This window comes from Chironomus tepperi, unplaced genomic scaffold, assembly GCF_022539635.2.
Source record: "Chironomus tepperi strain 1889 unplaced genomic scaffold, CSIRO-AGI_Ctep_v1 contig_337, whole genome shotgun sequence".
In the NCBI taxonomy this organism is placed as follows: Eukaryota; Metazoa; Arthropoda; class Insecta; order Diptera; family Chironomidae; genus Chironomus; species Chironomus tepperi.
Window position 1 is genome coordinate 2875972 of NW_027226459.1, and position 19756 is coordinate 2895727.

Below are 19756 nucleotides of genomic sequence, written 5' to 3' on the forward strand. Positions count from 1 at the left end.
CACGTGCTTTACCCTCTCTATCGACAGCATCTTTCAGTGCTAAACAAATAATCCTGTCTTTATTAAATTTCAACTGGTAAAGAGTAACCAGCAATAGAGCCAGTTTAAGGCACCAACTGAGAGAGACCATGGATCACAGCTGATCTGTACGGCTAGTGATGTAAGTAAGTGAGTATATCAGATTTGCTAGGGAGGACACCTAGAGGTCATAAAGATGAAGAGATTCATTTGGTTAACCTGGATTAAATGTAGACACACTAATGCCCTTCATCACATCACTAAGCTATAGACCACAGATTCATTTCCATAGACCTAATGCAGTTCAGTTTTGTCCTTAAAAAATTGAGAATCGAACCTAGATCTCAAAGTCGAGTTGACTTCAATTGCTTTAAAATCAAAGTTTAGTCGGTCGATTACTAACCAAATTCTTGAATCCTATTAAATTCCAGACTGTGGAAATCTGAGTGTCGAAATCCTTCGATACTGAATGTCGATTCAAAAAACATCGAAAGGAGTCGAAATTTTAAATTAATTTTGACCGTTATAAAAATCGATGTAAAAATCAGTAAATTTTTAACTTAATATCGTTAGTAATAAATATTTTTAACTTAAGTCCTGTAGGGCTTATTAAGCAAACGATAAGTTTATCCCTTTGAGATTTACATTTTGTCACTCTAAACAGAACTGCGCATTATAAGTTACTGTCAATTATAGAGTAAAGTCTGAGGACAATGGTTCAAATCCTAATCTATTGAAATTAAAGCATTCTTTACTTGTCTTCAATAATTTTTTTTTTAATTTTTTGGATCAGATTAGTCAGTTTGACCAGTTCCTTTATCAACCTTACAAAAATTAATTACAGCAATATTATCATCTACATTCTAAAAATACCCCCAAAAAATAATTGACGTACATAAAGTCATCAAATATTTACTATTTCATTAATCGACAGACAACAAGTGAATGACTTTATGAATGAACAAATATTCTGTAAAGAGGCAATAAAGAGAACCTCCAAGCAATTTAATGACGCAACATAAAAAAGTCAACATGAAAGAATCTAAAGATGAAATTTCAATCCACAATTCAATTTGTTTAAGTCACAGACATTGCAGACTGTTTGATCTGTTCCAATAACATTCAAAGGTGAACCGCGCAGACATACGAAAATTATTCAGCTGATTGAATTGCTACTGACAAGACAGGTGTTTTAATTCCTTTACAATTCCACATTGTAAGTCTCTATATCCATCCACCAGCAATCATCAACGGCATGCCTGAATGTCTCGACGTATGAATTTATGGAAGAAGAAGTTCAATTCTTAAAAATCAATAACCAGTGCTTACAACACATTACTAAGTGTATTGGTATCTGCCGTGCTGTCATCGTCTCTTCTGTGAATTCATTAACGAAAAAAACGTTGTTGTAGCTTGTGATATTTTTAAAATACACTCTGTTTTGTGACTAAACAAACAACTTTACAACAGCAACAAAGAGAAAAAAAAATCATTTCACTCTCATTAAGATGACAGAAATGGAAGTGAAGTAAGTGGATTGGTGTGTGGGTTGTTTGTTGTACCGGCGTTAAGATATTGTCGGCTGCAGTTTTTAAAAAGGTTGGGACAAGTTTTGATTTGTTTTATTGAATTTCTCAAGAATTTCTCTAATGTTTACCAATACTTAGGATCTATGGCAGTGGTGGACAACCTTTTATTTTTCGCGGCATATCATTGTGGTAGTAATCGACCGGAGTCGTATACGGCTGATAATTTGTGACATTTTCAAGAATTTCTGGAGGTACACTATGTGCCGTGGCACACAGGTTGACCATCATTGATATTGGCTGATGATGGGATTCGAACCTGATCTTAAAGATCAAATATGATCCATTGCTTCCTTTAGTTTGTGTCTAAAACTGGCTCTATCGCTGACAAACGCTTGCTAATTACCGACGCCAAGTGTAATATCTCTTTCGGCAGCATCTTTCCATGAGTTCTTGGGGATTCGAACCAAGGAATCTAAAATCAATTTCAACCTTTTGCGATCCGTACTTTGTTAACTGATCTATTACGTTATTTTTGATTTTTAAAGTTTGAGCAATAACTATGTGACATGAGCATGTAAATACAGAGGTGAATCAGCGCAAGAGTATCAAAATTCAAGTTTAAATTGCGGAATTGTTGAACCGAAATTAAGAATTCAAAAGACTCATTGGTCTAAATGATTAGTGTTGAAAACATATAATTATCAACATTGCCCTCGTAGTGGTTCGAATCCCATTCAGAAATTTTATAAATTTGTCAACAGGAACTAACAATAACCCTTTTTTTTGCTTCATGATACTTTTTTAGTTCCAAAACTACCACAGAAACTAAATTGCGTCACTAAAACTTCTCTACTTCCAATATTCATTTTATCTCAATCTAAATTATTTTTGCCCTACAATTCCTTTTGTTTCACGGTTGATTGATTGAGAAAATTACATCGAGTAAGCAAATGTGAATTTCCATTAGACATTCTTAACCTATAGCTATAATCACACAAAAAGTACACAAAAAAATAATAGTTTTTATTTCAAGGTCTTGAGATATCTTCATTTTTTCACGATTGATGGATCGACTGACTATAAGCATAGATTTTTTGTTTTGTGTTGGATTCAAGGCTGATCCATTCAAGTGATTCGTAGTGAAAATGAAGATATATATATTAAAGTTAATGGATATTGAATGGATAGAAATTGCATTGTTTTGTGTATTATTGTCACTTGGATATACCGAGAAAATAGGTCAATGGATGAGAAACATTTTATCAATGTTGTTATTGATTTTTAAAGCAGGGATGCATGGACGATACAAGAATAAATTTAATTAAAATGTCAATAGTAAGGCTTAATATGAATTTGTGGCTGGATGTAAATTGTAGATTAATTGAGAAACTTTTCATTGATAAATTGAGGATGGCAGGGGAAGTTTGGATGACTTTATTGGATTTATCAAGTATGGATTGAAGCTTAAATCCAAATTTTATAGGATTCGAACTCATAATTATCCATATTCAGCCTAAAATACTCATCCAATACCCATTGAGACATCGACCAATCCACAACATGAAAGACAAGCCCTTCTGTTAACATTTTACATAATAAAGTGTCAATTATTAAGGTACAATAATTATTAATTAACAGAATATGCTTCAATAGCTTGCCATGTTTTACAATCAACTTCCTCTCTGTTTAATAAAAAACAATGGACATATTACATTGGTTAAGTATTCTAAAGAGCCCTTCAGCAATGATGTTGGCATGCATTGCCAATAAATTCTTTCGACATATATTTCTTGTATGTGAATCTGTCCTTGTGTACAGAGGTGGGAAAAGAGGCATTAATGGACATGATGAAAAAAAAAAATTATGGATTTTTGAAAAAAAAAATTGGATACAAAACATCAGAAATTCGTAAGATTTGTGGGATTTGAACCTTTTACTTAAAATGTAACTATGTAAATAAACTGTATCTAAGTCATGATTTAAGTCTAAATTTTGTCATACTTAAATTACAACTTGTATTGCAATTTAGGAAGAATGTTGCATTCACATAGCAAATTGAATAGAATTATCAGAATGTGGGTTCGATTCCCCATTGTAAATTAGTTATTTATCTTCAAATTTGTTTACCGAATATTTTTTTTTTTATCAAAATGTCGGAATAAGTTAAAAATTACGCATAGCTCCACCCCATCACTCCCCTGCTACCCCAATCATCTCCATCAAACCCCCCACCAGTTCCAACCCTGCATCTCATGTTCATTCATTCAGTAATTCCTCTCATATTATTTATTAATTCACAATAAAATAATTGGAACTCAAATGAATAATAATATACACAAAACTGCATTGCCATGCAACCGGCTCCTGAGTGAGGCAATATTTTATGAAATTCATTGAAAAATTCACATGATGCAAAAATTCATAAATGTATGAATTAATGCATTACACAACAATGCATGGTGAATGGATAAGGTCAGGGCGGACATAAAATAATGAGATAATGTTGTGATGCTGTAGTGTGTTAAACGATTTCATGTGACGCAATCAGGGCACTAAAACTGGTTTTCCTCAAAAACTCTCACAGCATAAAAGCCGCATAATTTATCGCATATTATAAAAAAATTCAATGCCAAGTCGGTGAATTTTTTATTAGCTTAAAACGGTTTTTATTGATTTTTAATGTGTCTATTATGCACAACTTATTGTTGTTGCTTGTTTTCTTGTTGTTTTAGTGAAAAGGTGAAGCCACGCATCAATTAAACACTCTCGTGTGGGCGATGATAAATGGTTTCCTAATAAATCAATTTACTAGTTGGCATAATGGATGAGAAGTTCTGGTAAGTTGGTATGGTATGGTACATGTTAGTGGGAAAATTGGGAATTGAAATTTTAGAATTTTTGATTTTTTGTTTGAAATTATATACTTCACAAGAAAATTATTCTAATTTTGAAAACTTTTCTTGTGAAGTATAAAGATTTTTAAGTAAACATTTCGTTTGTGATTTTTTTTATGAAATTACATACTTCACAAGAATGTTATTCTGATTTTGAAAACTTCTCTTGTGAAGCATAACAATTTTGAACCAAAAATTCAAAATTGCGATTTTTCTATGAAATTATATACTTCACAAGAGAATTCAGAAATTCATATCGGCAAACTTAAAATTTTAAAGCAAAATTCTCAAATATAATTGAGATTCAAACTTTATAAATTTCACAAAAATTTTATTGAAACAATCTCTTGTGAAGTATATAAAAAATTTTATCCTCAGACTCAAAACTCACATTCCCAACTTATCAAGTCATCTCAATAAAATATGATATTTCTATCATAATACTAAAATTATATCTTAATTTATGAAACCAATGGCATTCAAAAACTGCCCCATAAAAATGTCTTCTTTATTGACTTTGTAGCTTACAAAGCCTCAAAGTTGTACATTTCTATCAAATATTTGCCGTCGACACCGTTCTCAAAATGTCTTTATTTATTCTTTATGACCTCACGAAAGACTTTTGGACATAAATTTTGTTGCTGATTGCCAAAAAAAGAGTTTCAGACTTAACTGCCAATAAGTAGTCAATGAGACGTGTGTAAGACCCTTTTTATAGGATTTTGCACAAAAAAAGGATGTTCGTCAATCGAAAATGAAGCAGTTGAGACGATGTGTCCGCGATATAGCTTCATATGCCTGAATGAACTGGATATGAAGAAAAATAATCAATAAGTTTTTCACGCCACGCGATATTCTGCGGATATAAGTGTCGATGACATGGAAATTCCCCAAAATAGCTTAATATCACGTAAGAATATCATGCACAAATTCTAGTGAATTGGAAGCGGGGAAAGTTTGTGTGTTTGTAGTTTCACGCACTTCTACATGTCAAAACTATCGATTTTCCATTCATTTGTGTGCTGAACTTGTTGTTGCTATTTTGGAAATAAAACTTTTTTAAAACAAGGATTTTTGACTTCTTTTTTGCCAATAAACACTTTCATTAAACTTTTCCTGTTTTTGATTTATTTTGATGTTTGGGATTGAGGATAGATAAAGTTTTTTTTTGTTCCTTGTTTCAAATTTATTGAGTCGATGAAAGCAATTAAACTTATTGCAGTTGTGCAAAAAACGAAAGAAAGAGATTTGGAAGGATAAAAGTCAAGTTGGGGATAATTTTGTGGGTTTTTTGGTTGCTGTGCAATTTATTGGAATTTGGAAAGAGGTGCTGGTTGGAAATTAGGAAAAAAAGGTAAAAAAAAGAAAATGTGATTTGTCCAAATTTTTATTTAAATTATGGGACTTGAACACTTGATATAATTCTGATCTGAAAAACCGGATTTCAGCCGTGGCATTGCGCTAATAAGCTTATTTTTCAATTATATGAGAAGTTGACAAAATTTCATTCATATTATCCATGACAGCATCAAATTTACAATTTTCCTGCCGTCGATTACTTCCTCAAATCTCCGCTTATGTCGACATGATGTCATCAATCAAAACAAAACATTCTCTACAATTTAATCAAAATTCCCTCAAATTTCCTCAACCGATTTTTCAAAACTCATCAATTTTCCCTCATCCTCAACCCCATCCCTACCTAACCTTCAAATCCCGAGACCCCAAAAACCCTTCAACAAACCAAAACTCTCCTCTCCAAAAATAACAAGCAAGACTTTTTTCGTCTGATAAAAAAATCAAAAAAATTCCATCTGCAGAACAATAAATTGTCTGAATTGAAGACTATTGAACTGAGGGCAATAATGAAAGCATCGGAAAGAAAAGAAGGAAAAAGTTTTCTTTATGGAAGTCAATTGATGTCAAGACAAGAAGCTACGAAGTCTGCTGAGATTTATTTTGGAGTTTTTTGTTGATGAAAAAAAAAATGATTCACATAGGAAACAAGTTGTTGGGATTAATTGGGAAGGAGGTTGCAGTTGAGTATGATGGGGAATTTATATCGGAAGTACGGATGTGATTTTTTGAGAATTTCAGAATTTTTGGGATATTTAAAGGCAAAAATCATAATTGAATCTCAAATACTCAAAACTCTCAAATTCAAAAAAACCGTTAAAAAAAAATTCCAAATTTTCCCGCCATTTTCTTCAATTTTATTTTTAACAATTTTCTGACACTTTTATCAACAAATTTCATCATAAACCTGTTTGCTCACTCCTGAATTACAGTTCAAAATCATTCCACACACACATAAGCCTTTAATGAAGCTAAAATTCACATCCAAAGTCTCCAGGTGGAAGTTGTAAACAATTCTTCCCCAATTTCTCACACAAAGTTATTTCCTCGGTATTTTTAAGATTTAATTAAGCTGTACATGCACAGTAATCATATTTAAATTCCCTCAGGGTCATTCTACTTCTCACGTAGACTTACTTCGTTTGCTCAATCATGCCTATAAATTCTGTATACAAATCAAAACTTCATCAAAGCAAATCAAATTATATTTTCTGAATGGATAATCAAAAATTCATCAACAATGACTTTATGGCTTATATTAAGTACCAAAAATTCCCATTAATAATTTTTATTATTTAAACAAATCAGTTAGTTTATAAATTAAGTTACAAAAGTCCATAAAACAGCGACCATTCAAAGCTGTAATTGTGCATAGAAAAGCAAAATGAATAGTCTTGACAGCGGCAATTTGTAGTTCTTTTTATTTCCATTACTCTAGACACAATTATCAGAGTAAAGGTCAGTGGGTAATTGTTCCAAGATATTGCAAATGTCAGAGATTTTAAATGACCGCAAATAAGTTTAAAAAACAGCTACGATTGAAGTTTAAAGCAATTAATTCCAGCAAAAAGGAAATAAATTAATTAAATGTCGCTTTATTGTGTTGATTCATGCACAAGTTGAGAGACCAAAAGTCATTGGAACGACAAAAAGCATTTGTACATGTGCATGTGCTCATCAGTGACTTTCACGAAAAAATTTGAGCATAAATTAATTATAGAAAGCTTGTGACATGACCACATACACATGATTGCTTGCTCGCTGTCGTCATTTCTCTTCTTAATTTTCTGTTATTATTTTTTTGTGTGCAATTTATTGTGAACATGTAAGCTCATTTTGGCTTGTTTAGGTAGTTTGTGGTATGAATTAAGTGTGAGGCTTTGAAATGACTGATAGCTGCCACTTTTTTGAAGTGATTTACAATAAGAAATGAAACTAATTAAAATATTAAGATGGAAAAAAGTTAAAAATACTTTTTGAGGTGACATGTCCGTGGGAAAATGAGATTTTTTTGTGTTTTTGATCAGATTTTTGATTTGAAATTGTTGGAAAAGTTCTTAAATTCTTCAATTTGTCGTCATAATTATCTATGATTAACTAAAAAGCTAGAAATTTGAAGTATAATTTTGGAACATGATTGACTTTGGATTATTTTACAAAAAATTCTTTTTTTCAAAATTTGAAAGTTCGTATTGAATTTTTACAAAAATTCCTGAAATTTTCAATCATTTTCTTTACAATTTGGAACAAAAAATGCTTCATAACCTCAAAAATTCTTCCTAACCTCAAAATCGCGCTCAACATCTCAAACCAACCTAATTAAATCTTCTCTCATACTATTAGATCTTTTATTAAATTTAATTATGCCATCTTAAACTACCCATAATTTCATAAACACAAAGCAATTTCATGTCTACATGCCAGAGCAATATCTATTGAAAAACATGTTTGTTGACTTATGAGAATAAATTACTTGTAAATTGACGTTTTAATGAATGAAAAGATGCAATTCTATGTGATGCTTGGTGGTCGTCCAGTTCATGTGAATTAGGAAATTGAAAGTTTTTTTTCAGCGAGGAAAGAAGAAGTTGGAGAATAATTTGAATATGAATATGTATGTGAGGTTATTTAAGTGATGAGCGCGGTTTTCTCGGGTTGGAAATTGTATATTCGTCTAGTGGGGATAATTATGAACTTCCAGGTGGGACCGGAACGACTTATATGTCAAAATGCAGCCCATTTGACCCATCATTTTAAACTTCCAGGTGAAATAGGGTTGATTTATATGTCAAAATGCAGCTCTTGCCATCTAGCTTTGATCGTTATAAACTTCCAGGTGGAACAGGGATGCTTTATATGTCAAAATACAGTCAGTTTTTTAAAAATTCTATTAAAAATGTTTACTTCCGCGAAAACCACGCTCATCATGCTTAGTTTCAAAACATACAAAACTCAGAGTGCAGAAAAATTAATTCCAATTCTATTCATACGATGACCTTAACGTATTTTTTCATGACCCCCTTGATAATTCTATAACTAAATTCAGTATATATATTTTTTTTCTATTTTTCACATTCATACGCGCCAGTTCCAACACTTATTATCAACAACTATTAATAGAAAATTTGTTTCCAATTGACTTTGTATTACTTATCAGTCGGTGCTTCTCACATTTTTGTTTATTCTCAGATGATCATATGAGATGCGTTGCTACTGTTTTGTGTAGATTTCGAGTGTATTTTAAGACACAAAAGTACAATTTTTAGACACTTATTTTTAAGCAAGTGATGCGTAAGAGATCATTTTTTTGTTGACAGTCGTATTTATTGTCTTTGATAAGAACAGCCTGTGACTTATTTACATGCAAATTATGAGGGATCTTTGTGTGACTTAGTTTTGAATAATTGGAGCAGTTTTTATGGAACTATGGACTGTTTAGATTGAGATCAGACAAACAATATTGATTTTTTGGATTAGGGGACGTTCGCATGTTACGTCACGCAATATAAAATGAATTTTTGGGGGGTCATTTATCAATGTATCCCCAAATTTTGAACATCAACTACCCATTCTACATTATATGGTATCATCCCGGAAAGCACATGACGTAAAAATGTCCAAAAATCCGTCCTCAGGTCGACTTGACTTCAATTTGAGACTGCATGTCATCAAGTCTGGTCTGAGGCTTTAGCCTTGCTAACATGGAGCCTTATTCTACTCCATCCGGGTATGAACACTTACTAAACCTAATTCGACGTATGACAGAACCTAGAGATGAACCCCAGCAGCAATATTAAAGCCATAAACTTATTTTGACAGGCTCTAAACTCCATTCAGCATATGCCTTCATTACAATCCACTATATCATTATATCTAGTCACGCAATTATTTTAACAGTCAAAAAATTACACTCACCGTTTACTTCCAGTCGGCGATTCCTTCACACTACTATTATTACTTCCATTATTCTTATAATAAGCACAACTATTTCGTTTAGCAATAGCACCAGTAGATTCAGTCGACACAATACTATGATCATCCGATGGCGGTGTCTTAATATTTGATGTTGTACGCTTAACAGCACCGCTAGTCACTTTCGATTTCACATTATCAAATTTCTTTTTACTATTCTTATTTTCAGCTATTTTATTCATAACTGGCTCCCATTTGCCATTCATGCACTTCTTTGTCACTGTCTTGTCATTAGACATTTTAATACCGGCACCACGCGATGACATTTCGTGCTTCTTTAAACCAAAATTTGCCTCATTCTTAAATGTCTTACGACTCGGTCCGTTTAATTTTTTACTAGCACTTGCCGTAACTTTCTTCGTACAACTACCGTCACTTATGATCATTTGCTTGTCACAATCATCGTTTGTCATACAACATGACTTCGTTGAGCCGAATGATGATGTATCATTGATAAGATTTATTGTTTCGGCACTTACGGCACGTTCGTCCATTGTGCTGCATAATGACGATGATGTCTCATTTATAAATTCTCTTGGACGATCGATGTGCTGTGTTGGTGATGGTGTTGTTGTCGTTGTTGTTGTCACATTAAGTTTCTTTTGACTGTAAGCAGTTCCATTACTTGTAATTGTGTCTGATGATAAGTCGGGTGACATGTCATTAGCAAGTTGTTGTTGTTGATGTAGATTCTCTCGATTTTCAGCTATACGATTGAGTAAGTCATCATCACCGCGATTTTCGACGTCTGTAAAGATTCCGCTTGATTCCATACACGAGTCACTTTCATTTTGTTGCGGTTGCTGTTGAAAAATGACATTTGCACCTTGCAGCATCGGTCCGTAAAGATGACCGTCAATGACTTGTGCACGTCGTTGATTCTCACGTTGATGAAAGATGTCATCAGCATCACTTTCAGTGAAAAAGTCAGAATCAGTCATTGGATCTTGTCGTTGTCGATGAATTGGTGCTGCTGCTGGTGGTGCTTGATTCCAATTATTTATAGCTTCCGGTGGATTACGTGGCACTTTTGAAGGCGATTGATCAACAGCACCGCGACTTGCTGGTCGTGACATTTCACCGTCACCAATATATCCAGTGTCTAAGGATGTGATGCTTGTTATGCTGGTTATAATACTTGTGGATACTTTTGATGTTACTGACTTTGTCATTTCCGTTTTTGGATCGCTTTCTGCTTGTGACACTTCCTGATGCATTGATGTTGTTGTTGATGGAATCTGTACAGGTTGTTGCATCATTTCCTCCATCTTCACACCAACCGGATCAAGCGGAAGTTCCTCGGGCGATGGTGTCTGATCAATTCGATATTGATGACTCATCTTATGTCCAGGAATAAGCGGAAGTTCCAAATTATTTGTATGATTTGTATTTGTCGAATCCAAAAATTCTTTCATCTGATCCGGTGTCAAAATGCCAAGACTCTCATCAACATCAAATGATCCCTGCTTGTCAGTTGGCGATGCCTTTTGCATTGTTGATGACATCGATGTGTCACATAGCTCAATAGAGCAATCAAGTGTACATTCTGTTATGTCTAAACCGAAAGAAAATCGCTTTTGGGCATCAACACGTGTCTCATTCATTCTCATGACGACACCGGACCCCTGTGCATCACATTCATCAACATCCATCGCTGTCTGTGCTGTTTCATCATTATGACATAAAATACGTGCTGAAGCATCGGTGGGAAGGTGATGATTGTAAAATGATCCGCATCTCAATTGACTATTTACAAAGCTGACATTCTCATTGTCCATTGGGGATACAGTAAGTAGATCCTCTGATCCCCATATCGGTGACTTTGTAAGTGACAATGATGAACCCAGCAGGTCATTTCCACTCTTACGCAGTCGAGCAATTCTCGTCTGATTACTTATGATTGAATTTAAACTATCACGACTTTTTGATACGGCACGTTGTGTATTGCTGGGTTTATCCTTAGCATCAGGCAGAGAATTAACGGAACCAATTGATGGTGTTGCATTAAGTCCACGTGTTGGTGACTTTATAAACGTTCCATCGCGTCTACATAGATCAAATGTTGGCGGATGTGGTTTAGTCGATGGAATGCTCTCCTTACTTGCATATCGATGCATATTGTCGTCACTTCCAACTAAATCTATTGTCTCATCGATCAACATTTGATCGTCATCTTCATGTACATCCTTATTCTCTTTATTACATTGACTAGATTCAGTTTTATGAATATGATTACTACTCGTCGAGAACTGCCGCGTCATTATCCTCGACGTGAGATTTGATAAGCTCGATTTTGTGATTTGTGTTATTTTTTGCGTAACGGCCGTCGGTCGTACAAAACTTGACAATGGACCACCTATGTCTGTTGGTCGTGCAAGTTTTGTCTTTATTTGATTATTACTAGTGATGTCGTTCGATGGCGTTGTCATTTTTGTTGATTGTGTGGATGTGGGTGTGGCTGATGTGCCAGGCATTGGAATGCGTGAGGAAAAACCTCTCATTGGTATACGTGATGAGTGATTATCCTGGAAATTAAATGAGAAAAAATTAAAATTTTTTAATCTATAAACTTTTTAACATTATAAAGCCTGGAGCTGCATTCGAAGCCAAATAGACTGCAAAATTGAGTGAAAATTATCATCGAGATAATTTTTTGTGACTATTGTACCAGAAAATGTTGTGTGCATTTATTTTAGCCTAAAACAATTGAATTTTGAGAGATGATAAAATCAGTATTTGGTATGAAGCTTGCTGAATTTATGCTTTAAATGACTATTTGGTGTAAAATGTATTTAAGGAACAATTGATTGTGTTATTTTGAATAATGACTACAAAATTTGTGCTTTTATCTTATAGCTGATAATGTTTAGTAGAGTTATGATGTATGTTATGTCATAGTATTGTTTTGAGGTAGTGATGTTTAGGGGTTCTGAGTCATATGTAGGTTAATCTGCTTGTTGTGATATGAATGAGCAAAAGAACGAAAATGTACAAACGTCTTGCGTTTGTGAGGACGTAGGTTCAATTCCTTTCAGACACGAAAATCCTCAATGATTAACGAGAGCTTGTAGAAAGACTTAGGAAAGGGATGTAATCAAGGAGGACTTGCCCTCAACGGAGGGCTTGTTTTCAATACTGATTAGGTTCTGACTACGTCCTGACTATGTCCCTGACTAAGGAGTTTCTTGTTCGAGTGGAGAGTAGGCTTTAGTTAGAAAACTGTTACAAACTTGATGTCTGGTTTTAGTCTTGATGTAGTAACTAGGTCAACGCTAGCTTTTCGCGTTTTCCGCAAGTCGTGGCGGTTTCGTTAGGCTAGGTATCCCAACGTCTAAATTTCGACAAATTCTTGAGACCGAGACCAAGACCAAGACCGAGATTACTTGGGAACCCTTTTCTTGATTTCGGCATAGGGAACCCTTACAGTTAGGATCTTATAATTTGGCATCAATTCGAATGTTAGCTAAAGTTTAATTAAGCTGCATTTAAGGAGCCACTCCCTTATTAGGTTACATCCTAGAGTGCCGCAATACACAGTTTAGTCAACATTGCTTTGGATCTTTAATTCAGCCTTTGATTTACAAGTCAATTCTCAGAACAATACTTTAATCAAAAATTAAGCTTCAATCCCCCATTTACTGAGAATTTAAAAAATTCATACTGACTCTTACTCATGTTATTAAACCATATAAATATATAAAAAGTTTCATATTCTCACGTCATTTTCATTATCAATTTATAGCATAAATAATAAAAATTACTCAATTCTTTTTCCTTCCATTCCGTTCATATTCTCTCGGAAAGTTGATTAAACAAGATGTGGGGACAGTTCTTTGTGATTCAAGTTTTAATCATTGTAAGAATTTTTATATATTAAAAATATTTGCTTATTACAAAGGAAGTAATTATTGTGGAATTGTGTAATACTTTGTGGATTTAATCAGTTCTGATTTTTATTAAAGCTGTAAATTTTTAGATTTTAGATTAAGTGTTGTGAACGATTAGTAAGGCATAGTTTATATTTAAAATGAAATATTGACTCAAAATCTATCATATCATTGGAAGTGCAGCAGTAGGAAGAACTCAGAAAATGTATAATTTATATATGGCACTTTGCCATAAATTCTAATTACTCCAGGTTTGCCCCAGATAGCTCAGTGGTAGAATCATGCGCTCTGAAACCGTACGACGTGGGTTCGAATCTCACTCAGAATCCTTTTTTTAAAGTTCTTCTTTTTTTTCTCAATTTAAGTCAAAACATTGTGCTTAATAGAGATCATTGCTACTTCCAACTTCCAATTGTTCCTTCCTATTTACTATTCACTACCGGAAAAAGCACACACCGACTCAACAATAAAGCCTCTTTCATCTCTCCTAATTTGCATTTCATTTGTTACTGGACGTGCATTAATTTCCATAAAGATTAAGTCATTTTAATTATAACAAAAAGCAACGACCAGATGCGGAGAGACAAAACAGAAATAATAACAAAGAAGATAACGCGGAAGCTTTGTATATTTACGTCAAAATAGAGCGAAAAATATTGCATGAAATAATTACATGATGACCTTAAATTATTATAAAGAGATGATGACATTTGTAATGTGCTAATTACTGGCTACTAATTGAGTCATTGGGATGTATTAATTGAGAATCAAAAAGGGTATCTGAGTAGGAAATTGATTGTTTGTAGTTTAGCTTGCTAGTCGGTAAGTCAAACAGAAAAGACTCATAAGAGCTGAGAATGCTCATTGAGACTGCGTATGCTCATTGATTGTTAAGGTTCTTATAGGATATTGAATATTAGAACCAGAGTGTGGCCGTCTCAAATTCGAGTTTTTCGACATTAGATTGTCGAAAAATTCGAACATTTCGAACTGAACTTATTTTAAAATAAAAATTAACGTTACAAAGAAAATTAAAAGTAACGGTCAAAAAAATTTTGAATTTTGAAAAAATTAACGTTCGTTTTGGGAGACAGTCACACTCTGATTAGAACGTAAGATTCCGAACAACACATTACAATTTATAAGTTCGTATTGACGGTAAGACATTGTAAGATATTTGAACTGTGTTGACCAATTCTGTAACTGAGTGTCACTCGATACCTTTAGTACCTTCCTGCAAATTGTAGTAAGGATGCTCATAATACTCAATTTCACCCAATCCACTTCCATAACTCACTCAAAAATCCACAAAATCCATCCACATAATCTCTCATAATAAATAATTCAATCTTCTTCCATTTCCAGCTATTTGCATACCCTTATCAGTCATCATCATCCACAAATCTACCGTCATTTATCAGACACATTGGTAACATTAAGTCTTCGAAGAAGAGTTCCTCATACTGCACGTCAAGTGACATCAAATTCAATAATAAACATAAGAAGGGATTTTCACTGCTTGACCTTCAGTCATGCGATAATTCATTGGACATAGTCACAGCGAAGTTGCCAAAAATTTTAAATGATTCACCGACATGCTTTGTTGTTGTAATAAGAAGTAATGTGACTGATAAGAATTTTGAGATGAAGCTTATAGACGTTATGGAAGAAGAAGCAAGTCGACCGATTATTTTGAACTTCTACCGCAAAAGTGAAGGAACTGAGAAATTTTACGTCATCGACAAGAGCAAGACGAGAACAAAGACAAATAAGTCAGTCGAGTATGCGACGAATTTCATCAATAAAGTCATTTCCTATGACTATGATGTTGAGTCACAAGAATTCTCATCGACACGTTCAAAGATACTCAAACATGCAATGACTAATGGCTGCTCAGTGTGCATCAGTTTCGCACAGTTGATTGACTATAGATTCACATGGTACTTAAAGATACATGATGATGAAATTGATGACTTGAACTGTGATATTGACTGCTTTAGGGCATTATTGAACTTTCCTTATGACTTTAACTTTGACAGTTCCTATAAAGATGTCTATGAGCTGTTCTTCAGCTACTATATCGATCTCATACGAGACACATCAATGTCAGCAACGTCAATCGATAAGACAGAGTATACAGTCAAGGATTTCTTGGAAGATACGGAAGTACGATTGGACATGGATGGACTTGCTGGATTAGCATGGAAGGAAGAAGAATATCAAGTTTTTGAGTTCCTTATACGTGCTGATCTTCCATTTCCTGACAACTTTATCCACGATCGTGTAAATGAATTAAGCTATGGACTCAGCAAGAACAAGTATGTCAAAAGTTTAGAGAATTACATCCAGGAACTTGAAGGCTTTCATCGGCACATCCAGAAGGGAAAATTAAGGAAAGTCAAAATGTTTTTAAGCAGCCATCCACACTTACCGTTCGGCAGGAACATAGACAACAAAAGTGCCTTAAAGGCTGCATTCGACAGCAACCAACTGGAAATCTTTTCATACCTAAAATCTCAAGGAATGAGTTTCAGTAACTTTAAGGAAGTCGCCGAATACTCAAAAGTCAAAAATCAATACAAAGACAACAAGAGGAAGCAACTCCGTCAATTCAACAGGAAGTTCCTAAAGCCAGCAATTGAAGTCGATTTAATCACGAAACTCATGCAAAAGTCATCATTTACCTACGATCATCATGTCCATGACGAGGATGAAATTAAGTACACGATTCAACGTTCGTACGAAAAGATTAAATCAACCGTCCAAGAGATCTTGGAGATTGCAGCAGCATCAAATGAATTGCAAATTAATTTTGACTTTACAAATTCAGATCTCGTTGAGTTTGATCCGTACATTAATGAAGCTTATGGTGCTGCTTATAATTATTATGACTTTGTAATCATTGCTGCTAAAGACTTACTTAGTAAGGATGTAGATAAGAAGAATTATGCATTGGGGACAATATCACATGAACTTATGCACTACACGATGCATCAGATCTATCAGAACAACATCAATCCATACGATGAGAAGGACTATGAAAGGCGGAAGATCATGAAGGATATTTACAGGAAGTATGAAGCCATAAAAGAGGAAGACAAGCTGATTAACACAGCTTATAATCATGAAGAAGATGAAAGTAATTATGGTGAACTTATAGCTAGAGTTCCTGACATCCTGTTCACCTACAGAGACAATCAGACACACCTGGAAGTTGTGAAGAAGACATTCAAGGATCTATTCAAGTTCTATGACCAATATGTCCTGGCTGACATGAGAGAATTCATTCCAACAATCCATACACGTGAGAAGGTTAGGGAACTTAACAGCTGGCTTGATCTCGTGTCAGAGATTGAGGAATACGACGTGGAACATACAAAGGAAGAAGAGACAGACACTGAAGATGATGAGGATGATGAGAACAAAATCGATGCAAAAAAGGATGAAAAGGTTGAAGAAGAAGATCGTGAAGATGAAGTGGAACTACCGGAAATAAAGGAAATCCAAGAATATCTCGATGACGACAGTCAGCAGCGATTAAAAGTTTTTACATCCGAAAATCCAAAATTAATGCTTCAAAAGCTTTATTACAAGCTCAGAAAGTCCAAAACAATCGCAATTTATGTCGCAAGCTCATTCTCATATTATGGCAATTTCGAGCAAGTCATGTATAAAATTGACACAATTCATCCAAGCGTTCCGCTCATCATTAACTGTGATCGAGTCAAGAGATTGAAAAAGTTTGTCCAATTGCTGCAAAAGACGACTTTTAGGAAGGTTGTAGCGATTGCTGACAAGAATGAGTTTGAGAATGGTATAAAGACGAAGGAGCTTAAAGGATGGATGAAGGAGACAAAGTTTTGAGAATTGAATAAGCATATATTTTGTAAATAATCATAGATACCTTGTTCTTATTTAATTTAGAAGTAATAATAAAGATGTTTGAAATGGAAGGAATGAGAATTTTTGGGTAAAGCAATGACTAGAATTCCGGGGCCGATTGCTTCGGTATTGGTAGGAGTTGGATATGAGGACTCCTTATAAACAGGTAAGACAACTCGAATAGCACTGTAATGTCGTGTAGCATTGAGTGAATCGTTGGCATATCAACAGCACTCAAAAAAAATATAAGGTCAGTTTCTGATGGGAATCAAACCAATAGACTCACAAGTGAGTGATACAGATAACTGGTCTAGTACCTAACAACTCGGCTATACTGGCTTTACTAGCGCACTGGCAGGTATGTTTATATATGGCTCGATATCCCAAATTCCAATTTAATCAGGCACTAGAGCTGGTAGCCAGTAGATCTGCACAAGAACAAGTCGGTTAATCGATCCAAAGTCAGTTACTAGACTGGCGTGGCTCTAGGATGTTGCAGAAATCAAAGCGAATCTCGTATTAAGTCAGAGTGTTGCCGGTCCGAGGCCGGTGTTAAATTGATTGAAATAGTCGTCATGATTCTGTCTAGCTCTTTTCTTCGGCGAATGGAGACATCAGGGGTTTTTAAGACGGGTCTGGGGGAGAGGATCAGGAAGTGTAGGTGCATGAACCCTAATTTTCCTGACAAATCGCACAAATAGTATCAATAAAACAGTTCAATCTATAAAGATACCCAATAAAAGCTCCATATATCAAACAATTCACTTACCAAAACATAAACAGCACCCAAATCCCATCCCCAAAACTCCCATCACTCCATAAAAAGAAGTCTATTTTTCATTACCATATTATCATCAATACTAATGCACAAGACAGTTATGATCTCGTTAAAAATAAGAAAAATATCAATGACTATAGATAATGTAGATGTGTCTATTGGCGCCAATGTATCTGATTCCATCCTCTACAGCTATTCTTTTGTTATTTATTCTATCCATTGAATAGAGGAGCTTCTTCTTCCTTCTACAAATTTGTCAGAGTAAATGTCTTGGAAATTTTGTTTTGAGCAAGTAGCAAGGAAGATGTAGTCACACAACAGGATTGTTGTTGTGCCTTTATTTTTTGTCATCATCATCGTCATCGTTTGCCATTGTGCTGTCTATCCATAAAAAATAATAACAGATTTTTCCAACGTCTTTAATGCAGTTCCTGTAAGTTTACAAAAAAAGCTGTCGTGGCGATGCTGAATAGACAGCTAATTAAGTGCTGGAAGAAATGAGCTGAATTTCAATTAGGCGCTTACAGCCGCCTCATTATTTGCTGTTTTTCGTTCTTGTGTAAGCACAAGATGGAAACACTTTTTTTGGACGTACGGAATGAGGAAATGAAGATTCTTAGCTTTAGGTCAGGTCGTTATGTGCTAGAAATACCGAACATAATTGGTAATTAGGTGATTTTTTTTAGGGGGGAGATGATTGAAAGGAACCCCAAACTGGAAAATTATCTCGCTTTATGCTGCAAACATGAGAAGTTTTTGTAATGTGCTTTATTTTTTGGCGGGAAAGCAATTTTGTTGTGGATTTTTGAGCAGTTGAATGAACAGAATTAGTTTAAATTTTGATGGAAGCTTTGCTAATGGTTGGAGTCCGAGCAGCACATGACTTGACCGGCATGTTGCAGGAAAGCTCATTTTTTGCAGTCAATATGTCCTTAAACTTAAGAATTCTTGGATTAGATGTGTAGTCCTTAATATTCCGAACTGGAAGAGGTTCTCGAAGTATAGAACCGACTCTTGACATTCTCTCCGCACGGCAATGAACCCACATGTGCCACAGCCAAGGAAGTAAGTAGTAAGTTTGTTATAAAGTAGCCATCTGGCACCATGTTGCGCCTTAAAGTAATTTTTACGACTTGTTGTCAAAACGGTATCGCAATCATGTTCTAGCGACATTGAGGTGTTGCTCGGGGTAAGTGGTACTCTTTGGTCATACCCTGAAGCGAATTCCGTGTGCGGTTTCAGTCGAGGCTTACCACCAAGTTTTGCTACCCACTAATTTGCTATTGACATATGCTCCTCGGGTCTACAAGTTTCTAACCTCAAATCTCATTGAATTTTCCATCCACAAAACAAAAAATCAAATTCACTAATTATCTTACTGACTTGCTTCATCAGACTTATTTACATGTACTGAAAATTCATTCAAAAAAACACATTAAC

At 34.6% G+C, this 19756-nt stretch overlaps 2 protein-coding genes across 2 annotated transcripts in view; one reads left to right on the forward strand and one right to left on the reverse strand.

Moving 5' to 3' along the window:
• toc (toucan) overlaps positions 1-19756 on the reverse strand; it is a 226117-nt gene that overhangs the window by 127484 nt on the left and 78877 nt on the right. Inside the window, exon 2 of the mRNA XM_070644259.1 lies at positions 9713-12294. Within this exon, the coding sequence (XP_070500360.1) occupies positions 9713-12294 (2582 nt within the window). The remainder of the gene's footprint in view (positions 1-9712; positions 12295-19756) is intronic.
• Positions 13563-17609, forward strand: LOC139093598 (uncharacterized). Its single transcript, XM_070644359.1, has 2 exons — positions 13563-13625; positions 15022-17609. Exons 1-2 carry the CDS (start codon positions 13587-13589, stop codon positions 17518-17520), a joined length of 2538 nt encoding a protein of 845 aa, XP_070500460.1. The 5' UTR covers positions 13563-13586; the 3' UTR covers positions 17521-17609.